Source organism: Podarcis filfolensis (assembly GCF_964270895.1).
Source record: "Podarcis filfolensis genome assembly, chromosome: 4".
Lineage (NCBI taxonomy): Eukaryota > Metazoa > Chordata > Lepidosauria > Squamata > Lacertidae > Podarcis > Podarcis filfolensis.
The window spans coordinates 99,107,376-99,132,638 of record NC_139607.1 but is presented as its reverse complement, the minus strand read 5'-3'; the positions used below and the strand labels follow the sequence as shown (position 1 = coordinate 99,132,638).

General features: G+C 49.2%; 1 protein-coding gene and 1 long non-coding RNA gene across 4 annotated transcripts in view; both read right to left on the bottom strand.

Moving 5' to 3' along the window:
- Positions 1–2,045: 2,045 nt before the first annotated feature.
- On the bottom strand, positions 2,046–7,660 carry LOC310760981. Its single transcript, XR_014547148.1, has 3 exons — positions 7,478–7,660; positions 2,784–3,111; positions 2,046–2,140 (listed from the first exon to the last, which is right to left on the bottom strand). It is a non-coding gene; the product is annotated as an uncharacterized lncRNA (long non-coding RNA).
- Positions 7,661–7,668: 8 nt separating this feature from the next.
- LOC310760694 (uncharacterized protein) overlaps positions 7,669–25,263 on the bottom strand; it is a 58,150-nt gene continuing 40,555 nt past the window's right edge. For 2 of the 3 annotated variants that reach the window (XM_083609681.1, XM_083609682.1), the window contains one exon: positions 7,669–10,095. In XM_083609681.1, the coding sequence (XP_083465807.1) occupies positions 8,141–10,095 (1,955 nt within the window). In that variant the 3' untranslated portion in view covers positions 7,669–8,140. Of the gene's footprint in view, positions 10,096–21,759; positions 21,887–22,832; positions 22,916–25,263 lie in introns of all 3 variants that reach the window. The other variant, XM_083609680.1, reaches the window with a different exon arrangement.

The window sequence follows — 25,263 nt, the reverse complement described above, 5'->3', positions numbered from 1 at the left end:
CCCCCTTGCCTCACGCTTTCCTCCCCTCCAGCTTTATTAATATCCTTACAATACATTATATGTGTGTGTGTGTGTGTGTATATATATATATATATATATATATACACAGTGGTACCTCGCAAGACGAAATTAATTCGTTCCGCGAGTTTTTTCTTCTTGCGAGTTTTTTGTCTTGCGAAGCACGGTTTCCCATAGGAATGCATTGAAAATCAATCAATGCGTTCCTATGGAAACCGCCTTCAGACCAGGTCCGGGGACAGTCTGTCCCCTGACCTCTTCTGAAGGCTGCAGGGGAGGGACAAGGGCTTTTCTTCCCACCGCCAGCCTTCAGAAGGCTGTTCTGAAGGCTGGCGGTGGGAAGAAAAGCCCTTCTCCCCACCTCCCGCCCCGCAAGCTCCGGGGACAGGAGGGCTTTGCTGCTGACCGCCAGCATTTTAAAAGCCCCCAGGACAGCGGAGACTTCTCTGCTGTCCCGGGCGGTCTCCACTGTCCCGGGGGCTTTTAAAATGCTGGGGGTCGGCAGCGAAGGCTTTGCTGCCGCCCGCCAGCATTTTAAGATCGCCCGGGACAGCGGAGAAGTCTCCGCTGTCCTGGGGGCTTTTAAAATGCTGGCGGTCGGGAGGAAAGCCCTCCTGTCCCCGGAGCTTGCGGGGTGGGAGGTGGGGAGAAGGGCTTTTCTTCCCACCGCCAGCCTTCAGAACAGCCTTCTGAAGGCTGGCGGTGGGAAGAAAAGCCCTTGTCCCTCCCCCCAGCCTTCAGAAGAGGTCGGGGGACAGACTGTCCCCGGACCTGGTCTGAAGGCGGTTTCCATAGGAACGCATTGATTGATTTTCAATGCATTCCTATGGGAAACCGTGCTTCGCAAGACAACTCGCAAGAAGAAAAAACTCGCGGAACGAATTAATTTCGTCTTGCGAGGTACCACTGTATTTTTTTAATTGGGAAACCACCCGACCCAGTGGTGCCAACTCGAATAAAATATTGGTGGGGGGCCAGGTAAGGCCCGCCTTGCACAATCAATCACATGATGCATGCATGCCATTTGAATGGCAATGCCTATAATGGCAGCAACTTTTTAAAAAAGTAATCTTTTGAGCCAGTAGTTCAATTTCCCAGCAGCTCCCCTTGCCCCGGAGAACACTTCTGGCATTTCATCTCCTCTACCTGTGTCCATTTGGTATGGCCCTTTCCATGTTTTTTCCTGCCCCTTCTGTTTGTCTTTCATTTGCTCCCCTATGTGTGTTGCCAGTAGAAGCCACAATTCTGTGGATACTCTAGGTGGTGCAGAAAACACCTAGAAGCTCTCTAGAGGTAGAAGTGCCGATCAAACTTCAATTTTGCGATCTATAAATTCCAATTAGCCAACTGAGGGTGTCACAGGGCCAGCCTACTTTCCCTTTAAAGCAAACTTGCGTCTCTAGCTGTTTTTGGACTACAACTCCCATCATCCCTAGCTAGCAGGACCAATGGGGAGGGATGATGGAAACTGTAGTCCGAGAACTGTTGGGGACCCAAGTTTGGGAAAGCCTCCTTCAAAGCAACTTTTGCGTTTGTCCCATAAAGATGGGACCTGTCCACGTTTGTATTTTCTTGTATTTTGTTTTTCTAATGACCTTTGTGCATTTATTTTTTAATTTTTTAAGAGGGCAAATTGAAAGAGAAATTGTATGGCAAGTTGTGGAAGAATAAAAGGTTGCATTTTTTAAAAAAAACAAAACCTGGGGGGTGGCCTCCTCAATTTTTTCCCCAATTTTTTTTTATTGCTTTTCCAAATTTCTAAGAAGAAATGACATTACACAACACAACATACAACACAAGAAAACACATTATAATACAAAAGAAAAACATAGAAACAATTATTACTTTCAAAACCCAATTTACCTTACATTGTTAAGTGACTTCATCGAGTCCCCCCCAACTGAATTTCATTGTATCACCTTGTTACAGTTCTCCAAAATCATATTTCTAATAAAATTATCTCCTATTTACTATCCTCGTCTCTTTTATTAGTATTCTAATCCTTCATATTTTACAACACGTTCATATTTTAGTCCTAAGCCTATTTGTTACTTCCAAGTGACTTCTCATTATCATATATAACAATATTTAGCTAAATATTCTTTAAATTTCTTCCAATCTTCTTGTGTCTCCTCCTCTTTCCGGTCCCAGATTCTTCCAGGCAAAAAAGCAATTGCCTTAAGCGCTTCCTGTTGGGTCCTCTCCACATCAGGGACTCTCAGGGACTTTCCAATTCCGACAATCTTGTCTTGTGACCTGTAACGTCTGTCTTGACTTCTTGAATTTCTTTTTTCAAATCTACAAATTCTTGTTTAAGCTCCAGTAGGCTCTGCTGGGTTCCTCTTACATCTGTTTTTATTTCAGTCAACATTTGCATCACCAACTCTTCAAAAGTTAGTGCTTTAGAGCCTCTTCTATCTTTAGGTTTGCTTTTCTCAGGCTTATCTACACCATTAGCCATAACTATTCCACAGTTTCAAGGTCCGCTCACCTAGACTCAGTCCACAGGTTTTTAGTACACAGACGGCAACAGGCCGCTCAGCAGCTCCCCCCTTTCAAAGTCTTATTCTTTTTACTCTTCTTGAAAACCATCCAAAATTGATTTGAACTCTTGTAACCAATTCCAGGAGTGTAAAAGATACGCTGTACAATGTTTCAGCGAGTTCAGACAGCTGCAGTTACTGTGTAATCCCCAAAGAGGAAAACAAAAGTTGAAAGTATCCTCTTCCTTTGTGACGTAATAATGGAGTCTAGCCTTTCCTCACTGGGAGGTCTGCTTCCAGAAAGCAAGAGTCTATTCTCTGTCAAATCTATCTCATGCAGGGTCCCAATTCAGTCAAATCCTCCCCCCTTCCCCCTGCAGAAAGAGGGGCTTGGAATATTTCCTTGAAAGTTTTTAGCAAGTCTTTTAAAGTTACAGCTTCGGCCAGCGGTAACTGCTTTCACTTTTTCTTCAGCAGAAAGGGATCGACCTCTGTGTTTAAATCCCTTCCAGTCCAATTTAATGTCCAAATGCAAATCCTTTTTACTCACAGTTTTCCAATCTTAATTTAGTCCGAGAAATTGGTCGCTCACGATCACCGGACTTTGGAGCTTCGCGCAATGAATCATAGAATCATAGAGTTGGAAGAGACCACAAGGGCCATCGAGTCCAACCCCCTGCCAAGCAGGAAACACCATCAGAGCACTCCTGACATATGGTTGTCAAGCCTTTGCTTAAAGACCTCCAAAGAAGGAGACTCCACCACACTCCTTGGCAGCAAATTCCACTGTCGAACAGCTCTTACTGTCAGGAAGTTCTTCCTAATGTTTAGGTGGAATCTTCTTTCTTGTAGTTTGGATCCATTGCTCCGTGTCCGCTTCTCTGGAGCAGCAGAAAACAACCTTTCTCCCTCCTCTATGTGACATCCTTTTATATATTTGAACATGGCTATCATATCACCCCTTAACCTCCTCTTCTCCAGGCTAAACATGCCCAGCTCCCTTAGCCGTTCCTCATAAGGCATCGTTTCCAGGCCTTTGACCATTTTGGTTGCCCTCCTCTGGACACATTCCAGTTTGTCAGTGTCCTTCTTGAACTGTGGTGCCCAGAACTGGACACAGTACTCCAGGTGAGGTCTGACGAGAGCAGAATACAGTGGCACTATTACTTCCCTTGATCTAGATGCTATACTCCTATTGATGCAGCCCAGAATTGCATTGGCTTTTTTAGCTGCCGCGTCACACTGTTGGCTCATGTCAAGCTTGTGGTCAACCAAGACTCCTAGATCCTTTTCACATGTACTGCTCTCAAGCCAGGTGTCACCCATCTTGTATTTGTGCCTCTCATTTTTTTTGCCCAAGTGCAATACTTTACATTTCTCCCTGTTAAAATTCATCTTGTTTGTTTTGGCCCAGTTCTCTAATCTGTCAAGGTCGTTTTGAAGTGTGATCCTGTCCTCTGGGGTGTTAGCCACCCCTCCCAGTTTGGTGTCATCTGCAAATTTGATCAGGATGCCCTTGAGTCCATCATCTAAGTCGTTGATAAAGATGTTGAATAAGACTGGGCCCAAGACAGAACCCTGTGGCACCCCACTAGTCACTCTTCTCCAGGATGAAGAGGAACCATTGATGAGCACCCTTTGGGTTCGGTCAGTCAGCCAGTTACAAATCCACTGAGTGGTAGCATAGTCAAGACTGCATTTTACCAGCTTCTTTACAAGAATATCATGGGGCAGCTTGTCAAATGCCTTGCTGAAATCAAGGTAGGCTACATCCACTGCGTTCCCTTCATCTACCAGGCTTGTAATTCTGTCAAAAAACGAGATCAGGTTAGTCTGACATGACTTATTTTTCAGAAATCCATGCTGACTATTGGTGATCACAGCATTCCTTTCTAGGTGCTCACAGACTGTTTGCTTAATGATCTGCTCCAGAATCTTCCCTGGTATTGATGTCAGACTGACTGGGTGGTAATTATTTGGGTCCTCTCTTTTCCCCTTTTTGAAAATAGGGACAACATTTGCCCTCCTCCAGTCTGCCAGGACTTCGCCTGTTCTCCAGGAATTCTCAAAGATGACTGCCAGTGGTTCTGAAATCACATCTGCCAGTTCTCTTAATACTCTTGGATGCAGTTCATCTGGCCCTGGAGACTTGAATACATCTAGACTAGCCAAGTATTCTTGTACTATCTCCTTAGTTATTCTGGGCTGTGTTTCCTCTGCTGAATCCTTTGCTCCAAATTCTTCAGGTCGGGCATTGTTTTCTTTATCGGAGAAGACCGAGGCAAAGAAAGCATTGAGGAATTCAGCCCTTTCTGTGTCCCCTGTTTGCATTTCACCATCTTCTCCTCTGAGTGACCCCACTGTTTCTTTGTTCTTCCTTTTGCTACGAACATACCCATAAAAGCCTTTTTTGTTGCTTTTAACCTCTCTAGCAAGCCTGAGTTCATTCTGTGCTTTAGCTTTTCTGACTTTGTGTCTACACGTGCTGGCTATTTGTTTGAATTCCTCTTTGGTGGTTTACCCCCTTTTCCATTTTTTGTACACATCCTTTTTTAATCTTAACTCAGTTAAAAGTTCTTTAGATAGCCACCCTGGCTTCTTTAGGCACCTTCCATGTTTCCGTCTCATTGGTATTGCCTGAAGTTGTGCTTTTACTATCTCCCTCTTAACAAACTCCCAGCCATCATGAACTCCCTTTCCTTTTAGTATCACTGTCCATGGGATCTCACCCAGCACTTCCCTAAGTTTTATGAAGTCGGCTTTCTTAAAGTCAAGAAATTGAGTCCTAGTATGCTTGGCTGCTCCTTTCCGCTGTATAGTAAACTTCAGAAGAGCATGATCACTCGCGCCTAATGATCCTTCCACTTCTACCCCACTAACCAGGTCATCAACATTGGTTAGGACCAGATCTAAAATGGCTGTTCCTCTTGTTGCTTCTCCCACTTTCTGGACAATGAAGTTGTCTGCAAGGCCAGTGAGGAATCTGTTTGACCTTACGCTCTTGGCTAAGTTTGACATCCAACAAATATCCGGGTAATTGAAGTCCCCCATTACTACTATCTCCCTTCCTTTTGCATGCTTGGCCATCTGTTCCAGGAAGGCATCATCTATGTCCTCCGTTTGGCTTGGGGATCTATAGTAAACTCCCACAATGAGGTCACTGTTATTCTTCTCTCCCTTAATTTTGACCCAAATGCTCTCACTTTGGCTTTGAGGTTCTAAATCTTGGATCTCTTCACAGGTATACACATCCCTGACATATAATGCCACTCCTCCTCCTTTCTTGTCTGGTCTGTTTCTCTGAAATAGATTGCATCCCTCCATTATTACATTCCAATCGTGGGACTTATCCCACCAGGTTTCAGTGATTCCTATTATGTCATATTTAGTTTGCTGTACCAAGAGCTCAAGCTCATCTTGTTTATTTCCCATGCTTTGCGCATTAGTGTACAGACATTGAAGTCCATTAATCATTCCCCCGTGTCTCTTATTTAAGGATTTTTTCCTCCCACCACTAGGTCTGCGTGCTGTTTGCTCCATTTGGTCTATGACATTTGGATGATCATCTTCATCAATTGATAGACTCCTACCTTCAGGAGCACTGTCTCCCTCCCCCACATTAGTCAGTTTAAAGCCCTCCTGATGAGGTTTCTGAGATTTTTGGCAAAAACATTCCTCCCAACCGTTGTGAGGTGCAGCCCATCGCTTGCCAGAAGTCCATCTTCAAGAAACTGCATTCCGTGATCTAAGAATCCAAACCGTTCCTGTTTACACCATTTGCGAAGCCAGTTGTTCACTTCCACTATTTTCCCCTCTCTCCCTGGGCCACGTCGTTCAACTGGGAGGACAGATGAGATGACAATTTGTGCATTTAATTGCTTCAATTTCCTGCCCAGAGCCTCATAGTCTCTTTTGATCTTCTGGAGGCTATTGCTTGCAGTTCATTGGTTTCCACATGAACCAAGAGGAAGGGGTATTTGTCAGTGGGTTTTATGATTCCTTGCAGTCGTTGAGTTACATCTTGGATCTTAGCCCCGGGGAGACAGCACACTTCCCGAGACATCTTGTCAGGCCCACAGATCACTGCTTCTGTTCCCCTCAGTAGGGAATCCCCTATCACCACTACACGCCTCCTCTTAGGTCTGGTCGGGGTTCTTCCGTGAGCTGTCCATTCCAAGGTCACCTGGACATTCCCTGAGGACTGCCTTTGCTGCTCGTCTTCATATACCTGATCGACTGTAATGAGGGAGAGATCCTCAAATGGAGTCTGCTCTTCGTCTTCCATGCTAGGGAAAAGGACCTCAAAGCAATTGCGTATTTCTAAACAATCAGAGCGAACCCTGGGCCTCCTACTTCTTTGAGTCACGTTTCTCCATATATCTGGCTCCTGTGTTGGTGAACTAGCCTCCTTCTCAGGGGAGTCCCCTGTCTCCTCCTTGGTGGAGACGGTGTGCTCTGTTGCTTCCAAGAAGAGCTCCAGCTCTCTAATTCTTTGGAGCGTAGCTACACGTTCCTCCTGTTGCTGGACTTTGTCTTTTAAGAGGGAAATCAACATGCAATTGCTGCAGGTAAAGCTGCCTGCAACCTTTGTCAAGATGGCAAACATTGCGCAGGAACCACAGGCGACTGCAGCTGTTCCCTCACCCTCCATCTTGAGAACGTGTCATTGGGGGTGACTACAGCGGTCCTCCATCATAAAAAGCGTGAAGACAGGACAAATAAATTCCCCCAAAAAAACCTAGGTCTCCCCCAACAAACGTTTGAGACTAGCTCCCCTAAATCTAAAAGATGGATCAAACTGCAAGCTCTGATAAGCTCCTCCCACAGCTAATCACCTACCTCAACAGAAGCCCTGCCCCCTCTGACCTTTGCACAGAGATAGCAGCTAATCAGCCACAAGAAACTCACACAAGAAAACCCTTTTTCTTCAGCTGCTGCCCTGCAAGCTCTGATAAGCTCCTCCCACAGCTAATCACCTACCTCCAATGAAGGAAGCGAGTCGATTCCACAGTACTGTCTCCAATCCCGCTCGGTCTCGGAGCTCTTACTAGCGCTTACTGGGGAGCAGGGGAATTGCTAAGGGTACCCGCCGGAACACCAGGTTCTCAGAATGCTCAAACTGAGGTATTTTTCGGGGTTCCGCAATGCTCTCACAATCACCCCAAGTGCCGGGGTTCTTTCAGCTGAAAGAGCTTCTGTCCGCCATAAATCAGGCGGCCAACTGGAAGTTCTCCTCAAATATTTTATTGGGGGGGGAAAGACCCCCAGGCCTTTAATAGTTGGCACCTATTCCCTACACCCACAGGTCTCAGGAATGTTACAACATAAAAACACAAAAAACCCACATGTTAAAAAGGCAGTAGATGTCAATCAGCTAAAGGCCTGGTTATAAAGATGCGGATTTGCCAGGCTCCAAAAGCTGTATAATGTTTTTTCCGACCTTTGTATGGATTATTTTATGGGAATTGAGACTGTATTTCTGATTGAAGTTCTTTCCACATTCCACACACTGGTAGGGTTTCTCCCCTGTATGAATTCTTTGATGGGAAGTGAGAGAGGAGCTCTTCCTGAAGCTCTTTCCACAGTCCATACACTGATAGGGTTTCTCTCCTGAGTGAATTCTTTGATGGGAAGTGAGACTATGGCTGTGACTGAAGCTCTTTCCACATTCCACACAGATGTGGTTTCTCCCCTGTATGAATTCTTTGATGGGAGGTGAGAGAAGAGCTATCATTGAAGCTCTTTCCACATTCCACACACTGGTAGGGTTTCGCCCCTCTATGTATTCTTTGATGGGAAGTGAGATGGGAGCTCTGACTGAAGCTCTTTCCACATTCCACACACTGATAGGGTTTGTCCCCTGTATGAATTCTTTGATGGGAAGTGAGAGAGGAGCTATTCCTGAAGCTCTTTCCACATTCCACACACTGATAGGGTTTGTCCCCTGTATGAATTCTTTGATGGGAAGTGAGAGAGGAGCTATTCCTGAAGCTCTTTCCACATTCCACACACTGATAGGGTTTGTCCCCTGTATGAATTCTTTGATGGGAAGTGAGAGAGGAGCTCTTCCTGAAGCTCTTTCCACATTCCACACACTGATAGGGTTTCTCCCCTGTATGAATTCTTTGATGGGAAGTGAGAGAGGAGCTATTCCTGAAGCTCTTTCCACATTCCACACACTGATAGGGTTTGTCCCCTGTATGAATTCTTTGATGGGAAGTGAGAGAGGAGCTCTTCCTGAAGCTCTTTCCACATTCCACACACTGATAGGGTTTCTCCCCTGTATGAATTCTTTGATGGGAAGTGAGAGAGGAGCTATTCCTGAAGCTCTTTCCACATTCCACACACTGATAGGGTTTCTCCCCTGTATGAATTCTTTGATGGGAAGTGAGAGAGGAGCTATTCCTGAAGCTCTTTCCACATTCCACACACTGATAGGGTTTCTCCCCTGTATGAATTCTTTGATGCTTAGTGAGATTGGAACTCTTCCTGAAGTTCTTTCCACATTCCACACACTGATATGGTTTCTCCCCTGTATGAATTATTTGATGGGAAGTGAGAGAGGAGATCTGACTGAAGCTCTTTCCACATTCCACATACTGATAGGGTTTCGCCCCTGTATGAATTCTCTGATGGGAAGTAAGATTGGCACTCTGACTGAAGCTCTTTCCACATTCCACACACTGATAGGGTTTGTCCCCTGTATGAATTCTTTGATGGGAAGTGAGAGAGGAGCTCTGACTGAAGCTCTTTCCACATTCCACACACTGATAGGGTTTCTCCCCTGTATGAATTCTTTTATGGGAAATGAGAGAGGAACTATCAGTGAAGCTCTTTCCACATTCCACACACTGATATGGTTTCTCCCCTGTATGAATTCTTTGATGGGAAGTGAGAGAGGAGCTCTTCCTGAAGCTCTTTCCACATTCCACACACTGATAGGGTTTGTCCCCTGTATGAATTCTTTGATGGGAGGTGAGATGGGAGCTCTTCCTGAAGCTCTTTCCACATTCCACACACTGATAGGGTTTCTCCCCTGTATGAATTCTTTGATGGGAATTGAGAGAGGAGCTATCAGTGAAGCTCTTTCCACATTCCACACACTGATAGGGTTTCTCACCTGTATGAATTCTTTGATGGGAATTGAGATGGGAGCTGTGACTAAAGCTCTTTCCACATTCCATGCACTGATACGGTTGCTCCCCTGTATGAATTCTGTGATGGGAATTGAGATGGGAGCTCTGACAGAAGCTCTTTCCACATTCCACACACTTATAGGGTTTCTCCCCTGCATGAATTCTTTGATGGGAATTGAGATGGGAGTTCTGACGGAAGCTCTTTCCACATTCCACACACTGATAGGGTTTCTCCCCTGTATGAATTCTTTGATGGTAAGTGAGAGAGGAGCTGTGACTGAAGCTTTTTCCACATTCCATGCACTGATAGAGTTTCTTTCCAATGACATTTTGTTGATGGGAAGTGGAATGGGAGCTCTGACTGCAGCTTTCTCCACACTCCAAATTTTTACGTGGCTTCTCCTCTCTGGGGAATTTATCGTGGTCACCTTTGTTCTCAATTTCCATTTCATCACAACCTGCAATGGCGAAAAAAAGGGATTAGAGCCTCAGGAACAAATGGAGAAGAACTGAAGGGAGTTGGGTGTGTGTTCATTACATGTGTTGTTTGTCATTAACCAACATATTTATTATGAGATTCTGATGTGTCGTTGAATGTTGCTTTGTTTGATATACAGTAGTGGTCAAAATTGCAGAAGCCTTTTGGAGAAAAGTGTATTTCAGAGGTTTGATGGCTCGAAACAACGCTTCTTTTGGAGTAATAATATAAAATTATATATAAATGGAAAGATAATTTTATCAAGAATGCAATTCAACAAATTTTGTTTAATTATACTGTCAGCGCTGCCCAAGGTCCCAGCTCACACAAGACCAACGCTGCTTCGTTCTTTAGTATAAAAGTCTTTATTGAAGTTCAGTTTCACTTCCACACGCGCAGCGTGCAACGCCGAAGCTCTATCTGAATCTCCTCCCCCCTGACACCAGTTTAAGATTCTAGCCTTACTCCACCTCTTCCTCTGTTCCTTCCTTCTCTGGGTCCGCCTGCTAGTCGGGGTCTCACCCTTCCTAGACTCCTCTGACGCTGAGTCCCCTGACTCTTCCCCCTCCCTCCTTCGGGCTTTAGGACCTGGCTCCCAATCCGGGTTTTCTGCTGTCTCGTGCTCCTGCACATTTGAACTTGGCGCGCGCGCGCAGCCTCCCACTTTCCTTCTGACCGTTACACTTGTGTCACTGCTCCCTCCTTCGGGGAGGCTAGCTGGACCTGAACTTCCCTCCATTTCCCCACTTTCCGATGGGGGCGTGGTCATCCCTGACTCATCTTCTCTCCCCGCTGGAGGAGAGGCTGGTCCTGACTCATGTGACTCTTCCCCCCACTGCGCTCTGGTGGGGGAGCTGGTCCTGATCCTCCGCTGCTCCCTTGGGAGTCCCCGCTGGCCCCTTGCTTTTGGTGCGTCCCCCCTGGGACCCCCCTTGCCCTTACCATAGGCGCCCCTTCTGGGAATCTTCTGATTCGCTGGAGAAGCTCATGGAATCTCTCGGGTCACTGTCATATTCCCCTACACTCCCCTCGGATTCCTCTCCTCCGCTCTCTATTTGCTCTCTCCCCTGTGCTTCTGCTCCTGAGCCTCTGACATCCATCCCCCCCTCGAAGCCCCCCCTTCCCCCCTCCCCCTCTTCGGGTGTGGGTTCCGGGTGCTCCAGTGCTGGGGGTGTGAGTGCTGGATGCCGTTCTCTCCCCCTGGTGTGCAACCGGCCAGCGGGATCAGGCCCGCCCACGATGGGTTCGTCGACGTCGACTTCCTCTGCTTCCATTTCTCTGCTGTCGTGTTCAAATCCAGGATCCTCCCCCAACACGTCCATGTCCTCCTCTCCACCCGGTCCCTCGGGTGAGGCTGTGTGTAAGGGCCCCCTCAGCAGTTCCCTGCTCCACCCCACTTCTGGTTGAGTGTCCCACCAATAGGAGCGGTCTGTGACAAACCCCGAGAGCGACCCCTCCGGGGAGCTCGTTCCTGGCGTCGGCTCCTCATCTGATGAGAAACCCTGGAACGTGCTGGCTGACTGTGGGTGTGAAAAGCCAGTCGTCGAAATACTCCGCCGGCATGGGTCTGTGTGGGAAGATCGAATGGAACTCGTCTTTGAGGTAATGCTCCTCCACGGCATAGCACGGCACCCACTCGTTGGCGCTGGCCGGGGTACCCTCCCTGGCGAGGAGATATTCAACTCCCTCTTCCCCCCATCTCGAGTCCAAAATCTCTGTGACCTCGTTGAGTGGCGTCACCCTCTGTGATCCCTCCCCTGTTGGCGATGTGCTACGTGGGGCTGGTGCGTTCCCTGGCGCCTGAAACCTGTGAGGTGCCTTGTAGGGTGTGAGCACTGACCTGTGAAAGACTGGGTGCATTCTGGAGCCCTCTGGGAATGTCAACCGGAAGGCCACTGGATTGATTTGTGCCGCGACCTGGTAATGTCCCAGCTGCTTGTGCCCGAGCTTCTTCTTAGCTAGCGTTCTGGCCGGCACTGCCTGGGCTGCTAACCAGACCCAGTCCCCCACCTGGATGTCTTCCCCGACCCTCCTGTGCCTGTCTGCCTGCATCTTGTAGGCGTGTTTCGCGAGTTCCAAGTGCCTTCGAAGTTGCTCATGGACCTCCTGTAACTCTGCGGCTAAATGCTCTGCCCCCCGTGGCTCCCCCTCCCCCTCGGTTTCTAACCCCGGGAAGGTTCTGGGATGGCGCCCATTGTTGGCGAAGAACGGTGTCACCCCTGTAGACCCGTGCTTTGTGTTGTTGTAGGCAAACTCGGCCAGCGGTAGGTAGTCCACCCAGGTCGAGGGCTGTTGATTAGCGTAGCATCGCAGGTACTGCTGCATGATGGCGTTGACCCTCTCCGCTTGTCCGTTGGTCTGCGGGTGTCGTGCCGACGCTAAGTTGATCTTGACGTTCAGGATGCCCAGCAGCTTCTGCCAGAAACTCGAGATGAATTGGCAGCCCCGGTCGGACAGGATGGACTGCGGCAAGCCGTGAGCTTTGAACACGTGGTCTATGAACAGCTTGGCCGTCTGTTCCGCTGTGGCCACCTTCGCGCACGGAATGAAGTGCGCCATCTTGGTGAACAGGTCTACGACCACGAGTACCGCTGTTTTGCCTCGCGAGCTGGGCAGATCTGTAACAAAGTCCAGGGCCACTTTCTCCCACGGTTCGAGCGGCGTCTGCAGCGGTTCCAGCAGACCCGCCGGCTTCCTGTGTACTGGTTTGGCCCTTTGGCAGGTGTCACACCTGGAAACGTAATCCGCGACTTCTCCCCTCACCTTGGGCCACCAAAAGTCCCTGGTGACTAATTCCGCCGTCTTGTCCTTGCCGAAGTGCCCAGCGCTGGGCGCGTCGTGTAGCTGCTGCAGGACTCTCGCGCGAAGGTCGTCTCCCGGTACGTAGAGAGCCCCTTTGCGGAGGAGTAGTCCGTCGCGTATCTGGAACTCGTCGTCCTTCGCTGTGCCGTTTCGCACCTCCTAATCTTGGATTGTGCAAACGAATCCGCCTGCAGCGCGCGACGCACTGCGTCCAGGTCCACGGCGGCTGAAGCGCACGCCCACGCTTTTGGTGCGAAAATGTGTTTGGCCGCTGCCGGTGCCGCTTCCTCGAGATACTGCGGCTTCCTGGATAGTGCATCCGCCATGACGTTGTTGTCTCCCGGGATGTATTCTATCTGGAAATCGAAATCCGCAAAGAACTCCGCCCAGCGGATGTGTCTCTGGTTCAGGAACCTCGCCGTGCGCCAGTACTCCAGGTTCTTATGGTCCGTGCGGACCTGCACTGTGTGTCTGGCTCCGACCAGGAAGTGCCGCCACGCCTTGAAGGCTGCATGAATGGCCAGCAACTCCCTGTCCCAGATGGTGTAGTTCTGCTCCGACTTGCTGAGCTTCCTGGAGTAGAATGTGCACGGTCTCCAGTCCCCTTGCGGATCTTGCTGCAACAGGACCGCCCCCACCGCTCTGTCCGAGGCGTCCGTTTCAACCCTTATCGGTTTGCTGGGGTTTACGTGTAGCAGCTGTTTTTCGGACGCGAAGAGACGCTTGAGCCTCCGAAAGGACTGCTCCGCCTGGTCCGTCCAGGTGAACTTCTTCTTGGAGCTGAGGGTGTCCGTGATGGCCGCCGTCTCCTTCGCGAACCCCTTGATGAACTTGCGATAAAAGTTGGCGAAACCGACGAACTTCTGGACCTCCTTCCGATTGCGCGGGCTCTTCCACTCCAACACCGAGCGGACCTTGGCGCTGTCCATGGCGAGTCCCTTGTCGGACAGCTTGTAGCCGAGGAAATCCACCTCCGTCATGTCGAACTGGCACTTCTCCAGCTTGGCGTAAAGTCTGTGCTCCCGTAGTCTCTGCAGGACCTCCTTGACGTCCTCCTCGTGCGCCTCCTGCGATTCCGAGAAGATCAGGATGTCATCTAAGAAGCAGACGCACTTCTTGTAGAGGAGTCCCGCTAACACGTGGTGCATGAAAGCTTGGAAACAATGGGAGCCATTTTGCAGACCAAACGGCATGACTCGGTATTCATAGGTGCCTAAAGGCGTAAACATGGCTGTCTTCCACTCATCGCCCTCCTGCATGCGTATAAGGTTGTACGCCCCTCGTAGATCCAACTTGGTGAAGATCCGTCCCTTCCTCACCGTCGCGAGCAGGTCGTCAATCGTGGGCATGGGGAATGCCGTGGGCTTTGTCCTGGAATTGATGATCCGATAATCCACTATGAGCCTCCGTTCGGGCGTGTCCTTCTTCTTCACGAAAAACACGGGACTGCCCCCCACTGCTTTGGATTCCCGGATGAATCCCCGCTTCAAGTTGCGATCTATGAACTCCCTGAGTTCTTGCATTTCGTCTTCAGACATGGAGTACAGTCTTCCAGTCGGCAGCGTCGCCCCTGGCAGGAGGTCAATCTTGCAGTCGTAGGGCCTGTGGGGAGGCAGCTTGTCCGCTTCCTTCTCGCAGAAGACCTCCAAAAAGGCCTTGTACTTGTTGGGTACCGCTTGTACCATGCCTAGGTGTAGCTGCGGTTCATCCTCTTGCCCCTCTTCTTCCTGGCAGGTCTGGATGCAGTGTTCTGCGCAGTAGGAAGAGCAGAAGGTCAATTGCCGCTGGTACCATGCTAATGCCGGGCTGTGCCTATCCAGCCAACTCATGCCCAACACTATGGGCGTATCCGACAGGTGGGTGACGTTGAAGCTGATGACTTCGCGGTGGTTCCCAATTTGCATCACCAGAGGCGGTGTTTGCTGTACAACCTCTCCTCCCAGTATCTTCCTGCCATCTACCGTGACGACATTTAGGGGCATCGTGGCTGGCAGGAGTGCTATGCGATGCTGCTTGACGAAGTCCACTCCTACAAAGTCTGCATTGCTACCAGAGTCAATGGTAATAGGGACCTCCAGGGTGAGCCCATTGGGCAGCTGGAGCGATGCGGTGAGTTGCACCACTGGTTTGGGTGGGAGGGGGTCTGTGGGCTGCAAAATCTCTGGGGGCTGCTTCACTGACTCGTCTGGTTGACCCCCAGTGCTGTTGTTTCCAACCAGGCTTCGTCGTTTCCCTGCAGCTGTTCCCCCTGCTGAATTGCTCCTTTTACAGTTGCTGAGGCTGCAGTGTGCTTCTGGATCCTCTGGGGACACTCTTTGGCCATGTGCAGTGCACTGTCGCAGATGTAACACTTCCTGCTCCCTCTAGGAGCCTTCGCCTTGACTGCTCCTGGTGTTTGGGCTCTGCTTGCTGTCTGAGCCCTGGCACCACCTATCTCCATCGGCTCTTCTCCCCTCCCCAGCGGAGGCGTGGATTGAGCGCGCTCTGTCTCTCTGGGTAGGAAGGGAGTTGTTCTGGCTAGCGTGTTTGCCCTACGTCCCTCCTCCCTGCTCCAAGGGCGGTCTTCCAAGCGCACCCCTATTGCGAGCGCCCTTTGGACTACTTCTGTGGTGCTTTTGGGCCTCTCTCCCCTTGCCAGCTCATCTTTCACGGCTCCATTCAGCCCCTCCCAGAACAGATCCCTGACGGCAGCGGAGTCCTTCTGCCAGCCCAGCACATTTACTAACCCAAAAAAGCGGGAGTGATATTGTCGCACCGTTGCTTTCCCCTGCCTCAGCCCATGCATTTCCCTTCTGGCCACATCCACATCTACCGTTGATTTAAAACAAGCGTCCATAGCTTCAATAAAAGCGCTTGAATCTTTGAGGGCGGGATCATTTTCACGCAATAAGGTCCGCAGCCACGACTTAGCTTCCCCATGCAGATGAGTGATTATGAAGCCCACTTTCTCCTCCTCATCTCTAAAGTCTTTCCGAAGCAAATTGAGCGCGAAAACTATGTCTGCTCTGAAGTTAGGATACTGCTGCAGGTTCCCGTCGAAGTGGGCTACTATGCTGCCCCCCCGTTTCCCGAGGCCAACTCCCTCCGGCTTGGCTCCTGGCTGCCCCTCCTTGCCCCAACGGTCCCACCTGGCTTGCAGATCCCGGCAGAGCGCAGCTGTTTCTTCTTCCTTTTTCTTTGATGCGGCCAATTCTGCGTAAAGCGCTGAGACTGCATCCTGCAGTTGTGTCACCTTCTCCTCTGTAGTCATCTTTGCCTATCTTCGTGAGCTTGCAAAACACCAAGTTTTTGCCCCTCACTGCGCCAACTCACGCTGCGAGGGTTGAATACTTTTGAGAGATGGAGCTTACTGTCAGCGCTGCCCAAGGTCCCAGCTCACACAAGACCAACGCTGCTTCGTTCTTTAGTATAAAAGTCTTTATTGAAGTTCAGTTTCACTTCCACACGAGCAGCGTGCAACGCTACGTCTGTAACCTCAGACCGCCGAAGCTCCATCTGAATCTCCTCCCCCCTGACACCAGTTTAAGATTCTAGCCTTACTCCACCTCTTCCTCTGTTCCTTCCTTCTCTGGGTCCGCCTGCTAGTCGGGGTCTCACCCTTCCTAGACTCCTCTGACGCTGAGTCCCCTGACTCTTCCCCCTCCCTCCTTCGGGCTTTAGGACCTGGCTCCCAATCCGGGTTTTCTGCTGTCCCGTGCTCCTGCACATTTGAACTTGGTGCGCACGCGCAGCCTCCCACTTTCCTTCTGACCGTTACACTGCTGTCACTGCTCCCTCCTTCAGGGAGGCTAGCTGGGCCTGACCTTCCCTCCGTTTCCCCACTTTCCGATGGGGGCGTGGTCACCCTCGACTCATCTTCTCTCCCCGCTGGAGGAGAGGCTGGTCCTGACTCATGTGACTCTTCCCCCCCACTGCGCTCTGGTGGGGGAGCTGGTCCTGATCCTCCGCTGCTCCCTTGGGAGTCCCCGCTGGCCCCTTGCTTTTGGTGCGTCCCCCCTGGGACCCCCCTTGCCCTTACCATAGACGCCCCCTTCTGGGAATCTTCTGATTCGCTGGAGAAGCTCATGGAATCTCTCGGGTCACTGTCATATTCCCCTACGCTCCCCTTGGATTCCTCTCCTCCGCTCTCTATTTGCTCTCTCCCCTGTGCTTCTGCTCCTGAGCCTCTGACATATACCATATTCTATCAAACATTATAGCCAAATAACCAGAAAAATGAAGCACAATTTGCTTACGTTGTAAAACATAATAAAATTATAGAAATAGCACAAAACGTTGACTGGTCACCCAGAAAGCGATGTAAGATTGTACTATTAAGTGAACAAGGCTACAGTTATGAAGAAATTAGAAGAGAGATTGGGGAAAACATAACCAAAGCTGGCATTTCTATATTTTGGAAGAGGTATAAGGAGACTCAGGCACTACAAAATCAGACTTGTTAAGGCAGGGAAAGGTGTACAAAGGCAAGTGATGATGGACGAGTGGAGAGACTGTGCCTATATGACGGAAGAAAATCATCTGGTGTATACAAGATGACATGGAGCCATGTAATGTGAAGTTGAGTGCAAGGACTGGTCTAAATGTTAGAGTTCTAAGGAAAAAGCCATTGTTATCTCTCAAACAAAGGTTGAAAAGATGAAACCCATGTTAACTGGACAGTGGAGCAATGGGACAGTGTTATTTGGAGGGATGAGACCCAAATCTCCTTGCTTGGTAGTGATGGCATGAAATACGTGAGGAGAAGAATCAGAGAACATTTACATCCTACTTGCATTACACCGACCGTGAAACACCCAGATAGTGTGATGATCTGGGGTTGTATGGCAGCAAAAGGTGTGGGCAGAATTTGCGTCATTAATGGGAATGTAAATGCCCCAAAATACATAAAACGAAATACTTTAGCCCAAACTGAAGTGTTCCGCAGTGATCTTTTCCCAGATACCGGGGCATTTACCGTATTTTCCCCTCTATTACACGCAGATTTTTTCTCCTAAAAAGTAAGGGGAAATGTCTGTGCGTGTTATTGAGCGAACGTGTGGTCCCTGGAGCTGACAAGCGCGAGTGAAGGCAAAAATCAGGCAAATATCAAATCGTCCGGAGAAGGGAGGAAAGGAGGAAGCTGCTGCTTTCCTGCATTCTGCCTCAGGGTCTTACTGCCCACCCGCTTCTGTTTCCTTACTGTGTTTGCTCAAATGGAACAAAGAGCAGAGAAAACCCCTCCCCTCCAGGCAAGCAGAGTGGAAAGCAGAGGTCCTTCCTTCTAATTCCTCTCCGTGCGTCTGGGACTCGAAGGCAACATGCAGGTTGGGGGGGGGAGAGAGAGAGCTGGTTGGCTTGTGGGGGGGGGGGACATTTGCCTTCCTTTCCTCCCTCCAGTAAAACCCCTCTCCTGCATTCTTAGCCAGCTGCTTCTCTGCACACCCCTCTCCTTGTCGCTTCTATGTTTTTCCTTCCCTCCCTACTTAAAACGTGGTTCCAATCACGGATCCACATGGATCCTCAGGATCTTTGCATTGAGTCACCCCAAATTCACCATCAGATCACATAGCAATGATCTGATGCAAAAACAGGGCTGCAATGGTGCAAAAACATGGTTACAAAGCATGGATCCACATGGAGCCTCAGGATCTTTGCATTGGGTCACCCCAAATTCACCATCAGATCACATAGCATGTCCATGGCTACAGCCTGCACCAAAAAAATCACGCACCCACTGTTGCCTGGGGCTGCAATGGTACAAAAACGTGGTTACAAAGCATGGATCCACATGGATCCTCAGGATCTTTGCATTGGGTCACCCCAAATTCACCATCAGATCACATAGCATGTCCATGGCTACAGCCTGCACCAAAAAAATCACGCACCCACTGTTGCCTGGGGCTGCAATGGTACAAAAACGTGGTTACAAAGCATGGATCCACATGGATCCTCAGGATCTTTGCATTGGGTCACCCCAAATTCACCATCAGATCACATAGCATGTCCATGGCTACAGCCTGCACCAAAAAAATCACGCACCCACTGTTGCCTGGGGCTGCAATGGTACAAAAATGTGGTTACAAAGCACGGATCCACATGGATCCTCAGGATCTTTGCATTGGGTCACCCCAAATTCACCATCAGATCACATAGCATGTCTATGGCTACAGCCTGCACCAAAAAAATCACGCACCCACTGTTGCCTGGGGCTGCAATGGTACAAAAACGTGGTTACAAAGCATGGATCCACATGGATCCTCAGGATCTTTGCATTGGGTCACCCCAAATTCACCATCAGATCACATAGCATGTCCATGGCTACAGCCTGCACCAAAAAAATCACGCACCCACTGTTGCCTGGGGCTGCAATGGTACAAAAACGTGGTTACAAAGCATGGATCCACATGGATCCTCAGGATCTTTGCATTGGGTCACCCCAAATTCACCATCAGATCACATAGCATGTCCATGGCTACAGCCTGCACCAAAAAAATCATGCACCCACTGTTGCCTGGGGCTGCAATGGTACAAAAACGTGGTTACAAAGCATGGATCCACATGGATCCTCAGGATCTTTGCATTGGGTCACCCCAAATTCACCATCAGATCACACAGCATGTCCATGGCTACAGCCTGCACCAAAAAAATCACGCACCCACTGTTGCCTGGGGCTGCAATGGTGCAAAAACGTGGTTACAAAGCACGGATCCACATGGATCCTCAGGATCTTTGCATTGGGCTACCCCAAACTCACCGTCAAATCACATGTCTGTGGCCGCAGCATGAAGCACAAAAATGATACATCCACTGTTTCATTCAGAATTTTTTTTTCTTGTTTTCCTCCTCTAAAAACTATGTGCGTGTTATGGTCAGGTGCGTGTTATCGAGCGAAAAATACGGTATATATTTTCAACAGGATTGAGCTCTATGTTGTGTTGCTGCTGTGTGAAAAGGTGCATTCAAGATAATGATATTTCACTGCTGGAATGTCCTGGGAATAGCTCAAACTTTAACCCAATCGGCAATCTATGGGGCCGACTAAAGAAACTTGTTAATCAAAGGCAACCCAGCAATAAGGCCCAATTAATAGAGGCAAAAATTCAGTCTTGGTTTCACATTATTAGAGCTGCAGAACTAAAAACTTCATGGAAAGGCGATGTAAGGCCATAATTAAAGCTAAAGGTTACCAATGGTTACCAAAGGTTTCACGTATTCACTTTATGACTGCTTTTCCGATAAATACTCCTTCATAAAAGTCATTGCATTACTTTCTTCACTAAATTATCTTTCCGTTGCTATATAATTTTATGTTATTACTCCACACAAAAGTGGTGTTATGAGCCATCAAACCTCAGTAATACACTTTTCACAAAAGGTTTCCAAAATTTTGGCCACTAGTAGAAGTTGTTCATTTTAAAGTTAATGTTCTTTTTATATGGAATCAGATTAGTGTTATTTATGTTTCATGATTATATATGTGTTGGAAGCCGCCCAGAGTGGCTGGGGCAACCCAACCAGATGGCCAGGGTAGAAATAAAAATAATTATTATTACTAGAGTGGTAGTATCTTTAAATTTGGCAGAGAATGCTTCCTGCATTCCAGCGTCTGACTCACTCCTGTAGCTCTCACACAGCTGTCTGTCACTCTGTCTCCCTTTTTCTTCTCCCCTTTGTTCAGAGCTCAGATGACAGTTCCTCTCCCCCTCCTCTCTGCCTTCCGCTGCTAACTCTCCTCTCCCTAGGCCTGCTTCTTCTCTGGCTGGCAGCACCTGAGCTTCGCTGCCAGTCGTCTCTTTGGTCAACCCCAGACTGACAGGAGCAAAAACAAATACCTGAAGCTACTCAGCTTTCCTAACAATTCTGAAGCTGACATTTAAGTGTTAGTTTCTGTTTCCCTCACTGAGCAGCAGCTGCAAGTCATGGGACTATGTTTCCCTTCCACAGTCAAGTTACTGTTGGGTTCCCACGGGAAAGGGAGACTGGATGTGACGTTCACTGGTTTCCTGTTTCTTTGTTCTGTCGTTTCGTTGAGCGTTGCTCTCTGCTTCTCACAGAGACAAGATGTATATTTGTATGCTCTCAGCATAGTTCAGGAATAAAGCTTTTTGCAATGTAGCACCATACCTGCTTCATCCTTTCATTTGCGGACTCTGGGATTTTACTCTGCTGGGCTCAAGGCAAGATGAGCCGTATCAGCTCAAGGGCCAGAGCTGAACAATAAAAACTAACATTAAGATGGCCTCTGAAGTTCAGACCAGCCCAATCTGGTGGGATGCGTCCAAGGGAAACGGGGGCATTTGGCAGGCCCCCAGCTGCCTCCAGCCCACCGGCCAGTAACCGGGCAAACTCCGGTCCTCGGAACAGCATCAAAAAGCGACCCGCAGCTTCAGAACTCTTCAGAAGCTGGAGCACCCTCTAATCAGCAGAGTAATTAACTCTTCGCGACAGAAGGGTGGACAGAGGCATATGTAAAGCATATTTACAAGCTGTTTATTCAGCATAGATGAAGACAAAGAAAAACATGTCTGCTCTCCTTCATGTCTAAGAGCAGGAAGCATGAGGCAAAAGCTATACACAAACGGAAGTTCCCAGCAAGCTGTGCTGGAATGTAAACAGACATGTGACATACAATAGCTCCACACATCTGTTTAGGTGGAACGGAACATCAATACCCTAACACAATCATGGTAGAAAAAGGAATAATTTGAGGAAGATTGTTCAAAGAAAAAACTGTAAGTTACTGTTTATTGTGGGGGTGTTAGGTTCCCAGGTGTTGTAGGGGGCACTGTTGAGCTCTGTGAAAATATATGACGTTGGTCACATAGAGGTATTTTTTAAATGAGGATCCCACAGGGAGCCTTACCAAGAGAGGCCAGGATCCCACGATTCTCCTCCATGACGTCCTTATGCAGAGCTCTCTGGTCAGGATCCAGCAACGCCCATTCCTTGTCCGTGAAACGAACAGCGACATCTTGAAAGCACACTGAACCCTAAAAGAAAAAGGGAAATGTCCTCCTCTGAGACAGCAGAAATATGATCTGCTACACAATGCTCTGTTGTTTCCTTCCTGTTAATTCCAGTGTTGTTTCAATAGGATTGCTTTGCTGCACATTTTAAATATGGATGCTTATTTTATTCTGCATTTTAATTACGGGTGTTCATCTTTGTGCAAATAGGTGGTACTCCTCCTTGTGTTTTTCAAGTCATTCTGCCTACACAAGCATTCCAGTTTCCCCAATGGAAGGATCCACTTTCTCATCTCCTTGTGAGCTGTTCTGGGAAGGTTCCCTCCCAATGCCCTAGAGTCAAATCCAAGGGGGTCATGGGGGCCTGGAGGGGAGAGGAATGGGGGGCAAGCCCCATTTTGCAGTAGATGGGGCTCGTTGGGTGAATCCAGGCCACTATTTGTTCTCATTTGTTCACTGCTTAGAAACCGATTTTAGCATTCAGTGATCAATCTAGAAATAAAATAAGCTTATTTTGGATGGCCATCTGTCTTTGATGATCTAGCAGAGATTCCTGCATTGCAGGGGGTCTCCTGGGTCTGAAAGACAAGCAGGGAGGATGGCTTCTGGGAAAAGGAGAGGGATCCACCTGTGGCTCTTCCTTATCCTGACTCACCTCTGCCTCCCGACCTTCCTCTCCCACTTGCCTCCTTCCTCTTCTGCCTCTGATTCTGCACTGCATTCTGCCACAGAGTATCCCAGCTCACTAAGCCTTGTTTCCCCTTCAGCTTCTGACACCTCCTCTTCCCAGGCTTCTCCCTCTTGCCCCTCTGACCGCTCATCCCTCCTCCACCTCCACTCATTCCGACTCTGAGCCATCTTCCCTTCCTGGTTCCCCAGTTGCTTCCTCCCACCATTCCTCTGTGCTCAACCAGTGCATGACATTGCTCCATCCCTCGGTCTCGGTCCCCACAAGGCAGCTTCCCCTGACCTGATCTGGTTCCACAGCCGCTGCTTCCCTTCTGCCCCCATGAAAAGGTGGATCAGGAGGTCTTGCTGGCATCCTTCTGCCACCTGCAAGAGAAAAAAGGTAAGCAGGACGCCTGGAGTGCCTGCTTCTCTCACAGGTGAAATAGGGCATCTCTAACTGCAGATGCGCCTTTGAGAAAGACTTACCTGCTGAGAGCATTTGAATGTTTGTGCCCATTTAATATATTTGTTGTGCAGAAATACATCTCCCCTCTTCTGGACCCTTGTTCCCAACTGTCTCCCCCCAAAACAAGATGAAAAGAACCCTCAGATGAGTTGGAAAACCAACAGAATGAGACCAAACGGAGAAAACCACCTTCCTCCTTACCCAGTGGCCTCTTTCTGGAGTCGAACGGAGGCCTCTCTGCCTCACAGGAATCCAGGTCCATTTCTGCAAAGAGATCCTTTCCCTGAGAAAGAAACATGGATTAAAAACACAGAAAGGTGAGAAATGCTAGAAAGAGAATGACAAAGACTTGAAGGGTGTGAGATCTCATTCCATGGATGCTTTCCCATAAAACGGATGGGCCACCAGCAGACCATTATGGGATGTTCTCTGTCCTGTTTGGAGCCCCTTGGGAGTATCCAGAGGAAAGTCTCTCTCACCTGCTTTCTCTCCTCTGCCTGACTCAGGAGGAAACCTTCGGCCAGGGCCACCGCCTGGGAACTGGTCTCCGCTCCGCATTCCCTCACCCAGCTCTCCATCTCCGGGGGAAGGACAGCCAGGAACTGCTCCAAGATCACCAGGTCCAGCATCTCAGCTTTTGTGTGCCTTTCCGGCTTCAGCCACTGATGGACAAGGTGGTAGAGTCGGCTGCAAGCCTCTCGGGGTCCTTTAGCCTCCTGGCAGCAGAATTGCCTCACCTGCTGGCTCTGCACCTCTGAGCAGAGGGTGTCCTCCTCACCCAGGATCTTCTGCACAGAGTTTTCCCAGAATCCCCCACTGCTCCCAGTTTGGATGGCATGGCCTCTTCCTGCTTCAGGGCCAGCTGAGTCTTGCTCATCCATTTGTGCTCTCAGGAAGCGTCTGAGAGATCAGAAGAAATCCTTTGGTCTTCTACCAAGTTCTGCCCTTCTAAATGAGAAGCTGTAGCAAATCCTACAAAGCAAATACATTGTTCTGTTACAAAATTTGCAGGACAGGAAAAGAAATATTTCCCTGAGCAAGCATGGATGAGTCTTGCTGGGAACCAGGGCTGGACTGCACAGCATCCGAGACCGTGAGCTATCTTTTTGAAAAGAAAGAGGAGGAAGAGGAGGAGAAATAAGTCTCTAGCCTTCTAGCCACGCAAAATGTGGAGGCAACTGAAGGGATTTCTGGGAGATTGATCAACCTGGTTAGGTGAAGTCATGCGTGAAGTCAGAACTGACTGACAAGGGAGTCATTTGTATCTTGTGAAACATGGATGCTTGGTTGTAGTGGGGGTCCTCACCTGGGGGTCCTCAGGAGTTGCTCTCCACTCCCACCCCCCCTCCCCTGCTTCTGTCTCCTTTTCTTGCACTTGGACTCTCTGCCACTCTCCAGACAGACTCCTGGGGTGGGGTCCCTTTTTCTTTGCTCTGAGGGCCAGGTATGTATCTGATCAACCCCCTGAGGGCCAAGTGGGCAGGGCCAAAGACATCTCCTTTGAATTTAGGTGTGTAATTTATTATTATTAGTAGTAGTAGTATTATTATTCTGTTAGATAGCTTAATACACACACACACAGCCATTGATGCCAAGGTCCCTGCAGGTTCGGTGAGTAGCAGCACCCATTTCCGGCTTCTTTGCCAGCAACAATCCCTTTGGGACAGAGAGGACGTGGTCCTGGGATGCCATGCTCTGGGTGCGAGGGGATTGCTGCAGTGGCCTCCGTGGGGAGCTGCCCTGGGAGGCGACTGGGAAACTGGTTTGCAAATGACTAGGGGCTGGGATCCCTCTCTTTGTTCCTGGCCTTTCTCTCCCACCTTTCTTTCCTCCCTCCATGTGGGGATTTCTTTGGGGGGGGGGCTAGTCCACCTCCTCCTCCAGTTTTAGGAAACCATTTGCATACGTTTCCTCTGTTGTACAATGAGGCTGAGCGATGTCACACTAGGGACTCCTTTGTTTTAAAAAGGGAGATTTCGTGGGATTCAGGGATCGTCTGATCTGCAGGAAGGAGAGCGTGGCAGACCTGGCCCCTCCCTGATCAGGCCCCCCCAGGCACCCTCCCCTGCTGCAGCCCTGGGACCCCCCCCCCCGTCTCCCCACTGCACCCTCTGGGGGGAGAGAGAGGAGACTCACCAGATCCCAGGAGGGGACAGCGAGGCAGCCCTTGCAGGAGAGACCCCAAAGCGAGGAAAGGACTGGGGAGGGAGGGGCCCTGGCTCTGGAGGACCTGCCCCCCTTGCTTCCTGTCCTCTCTAGGAAGGCA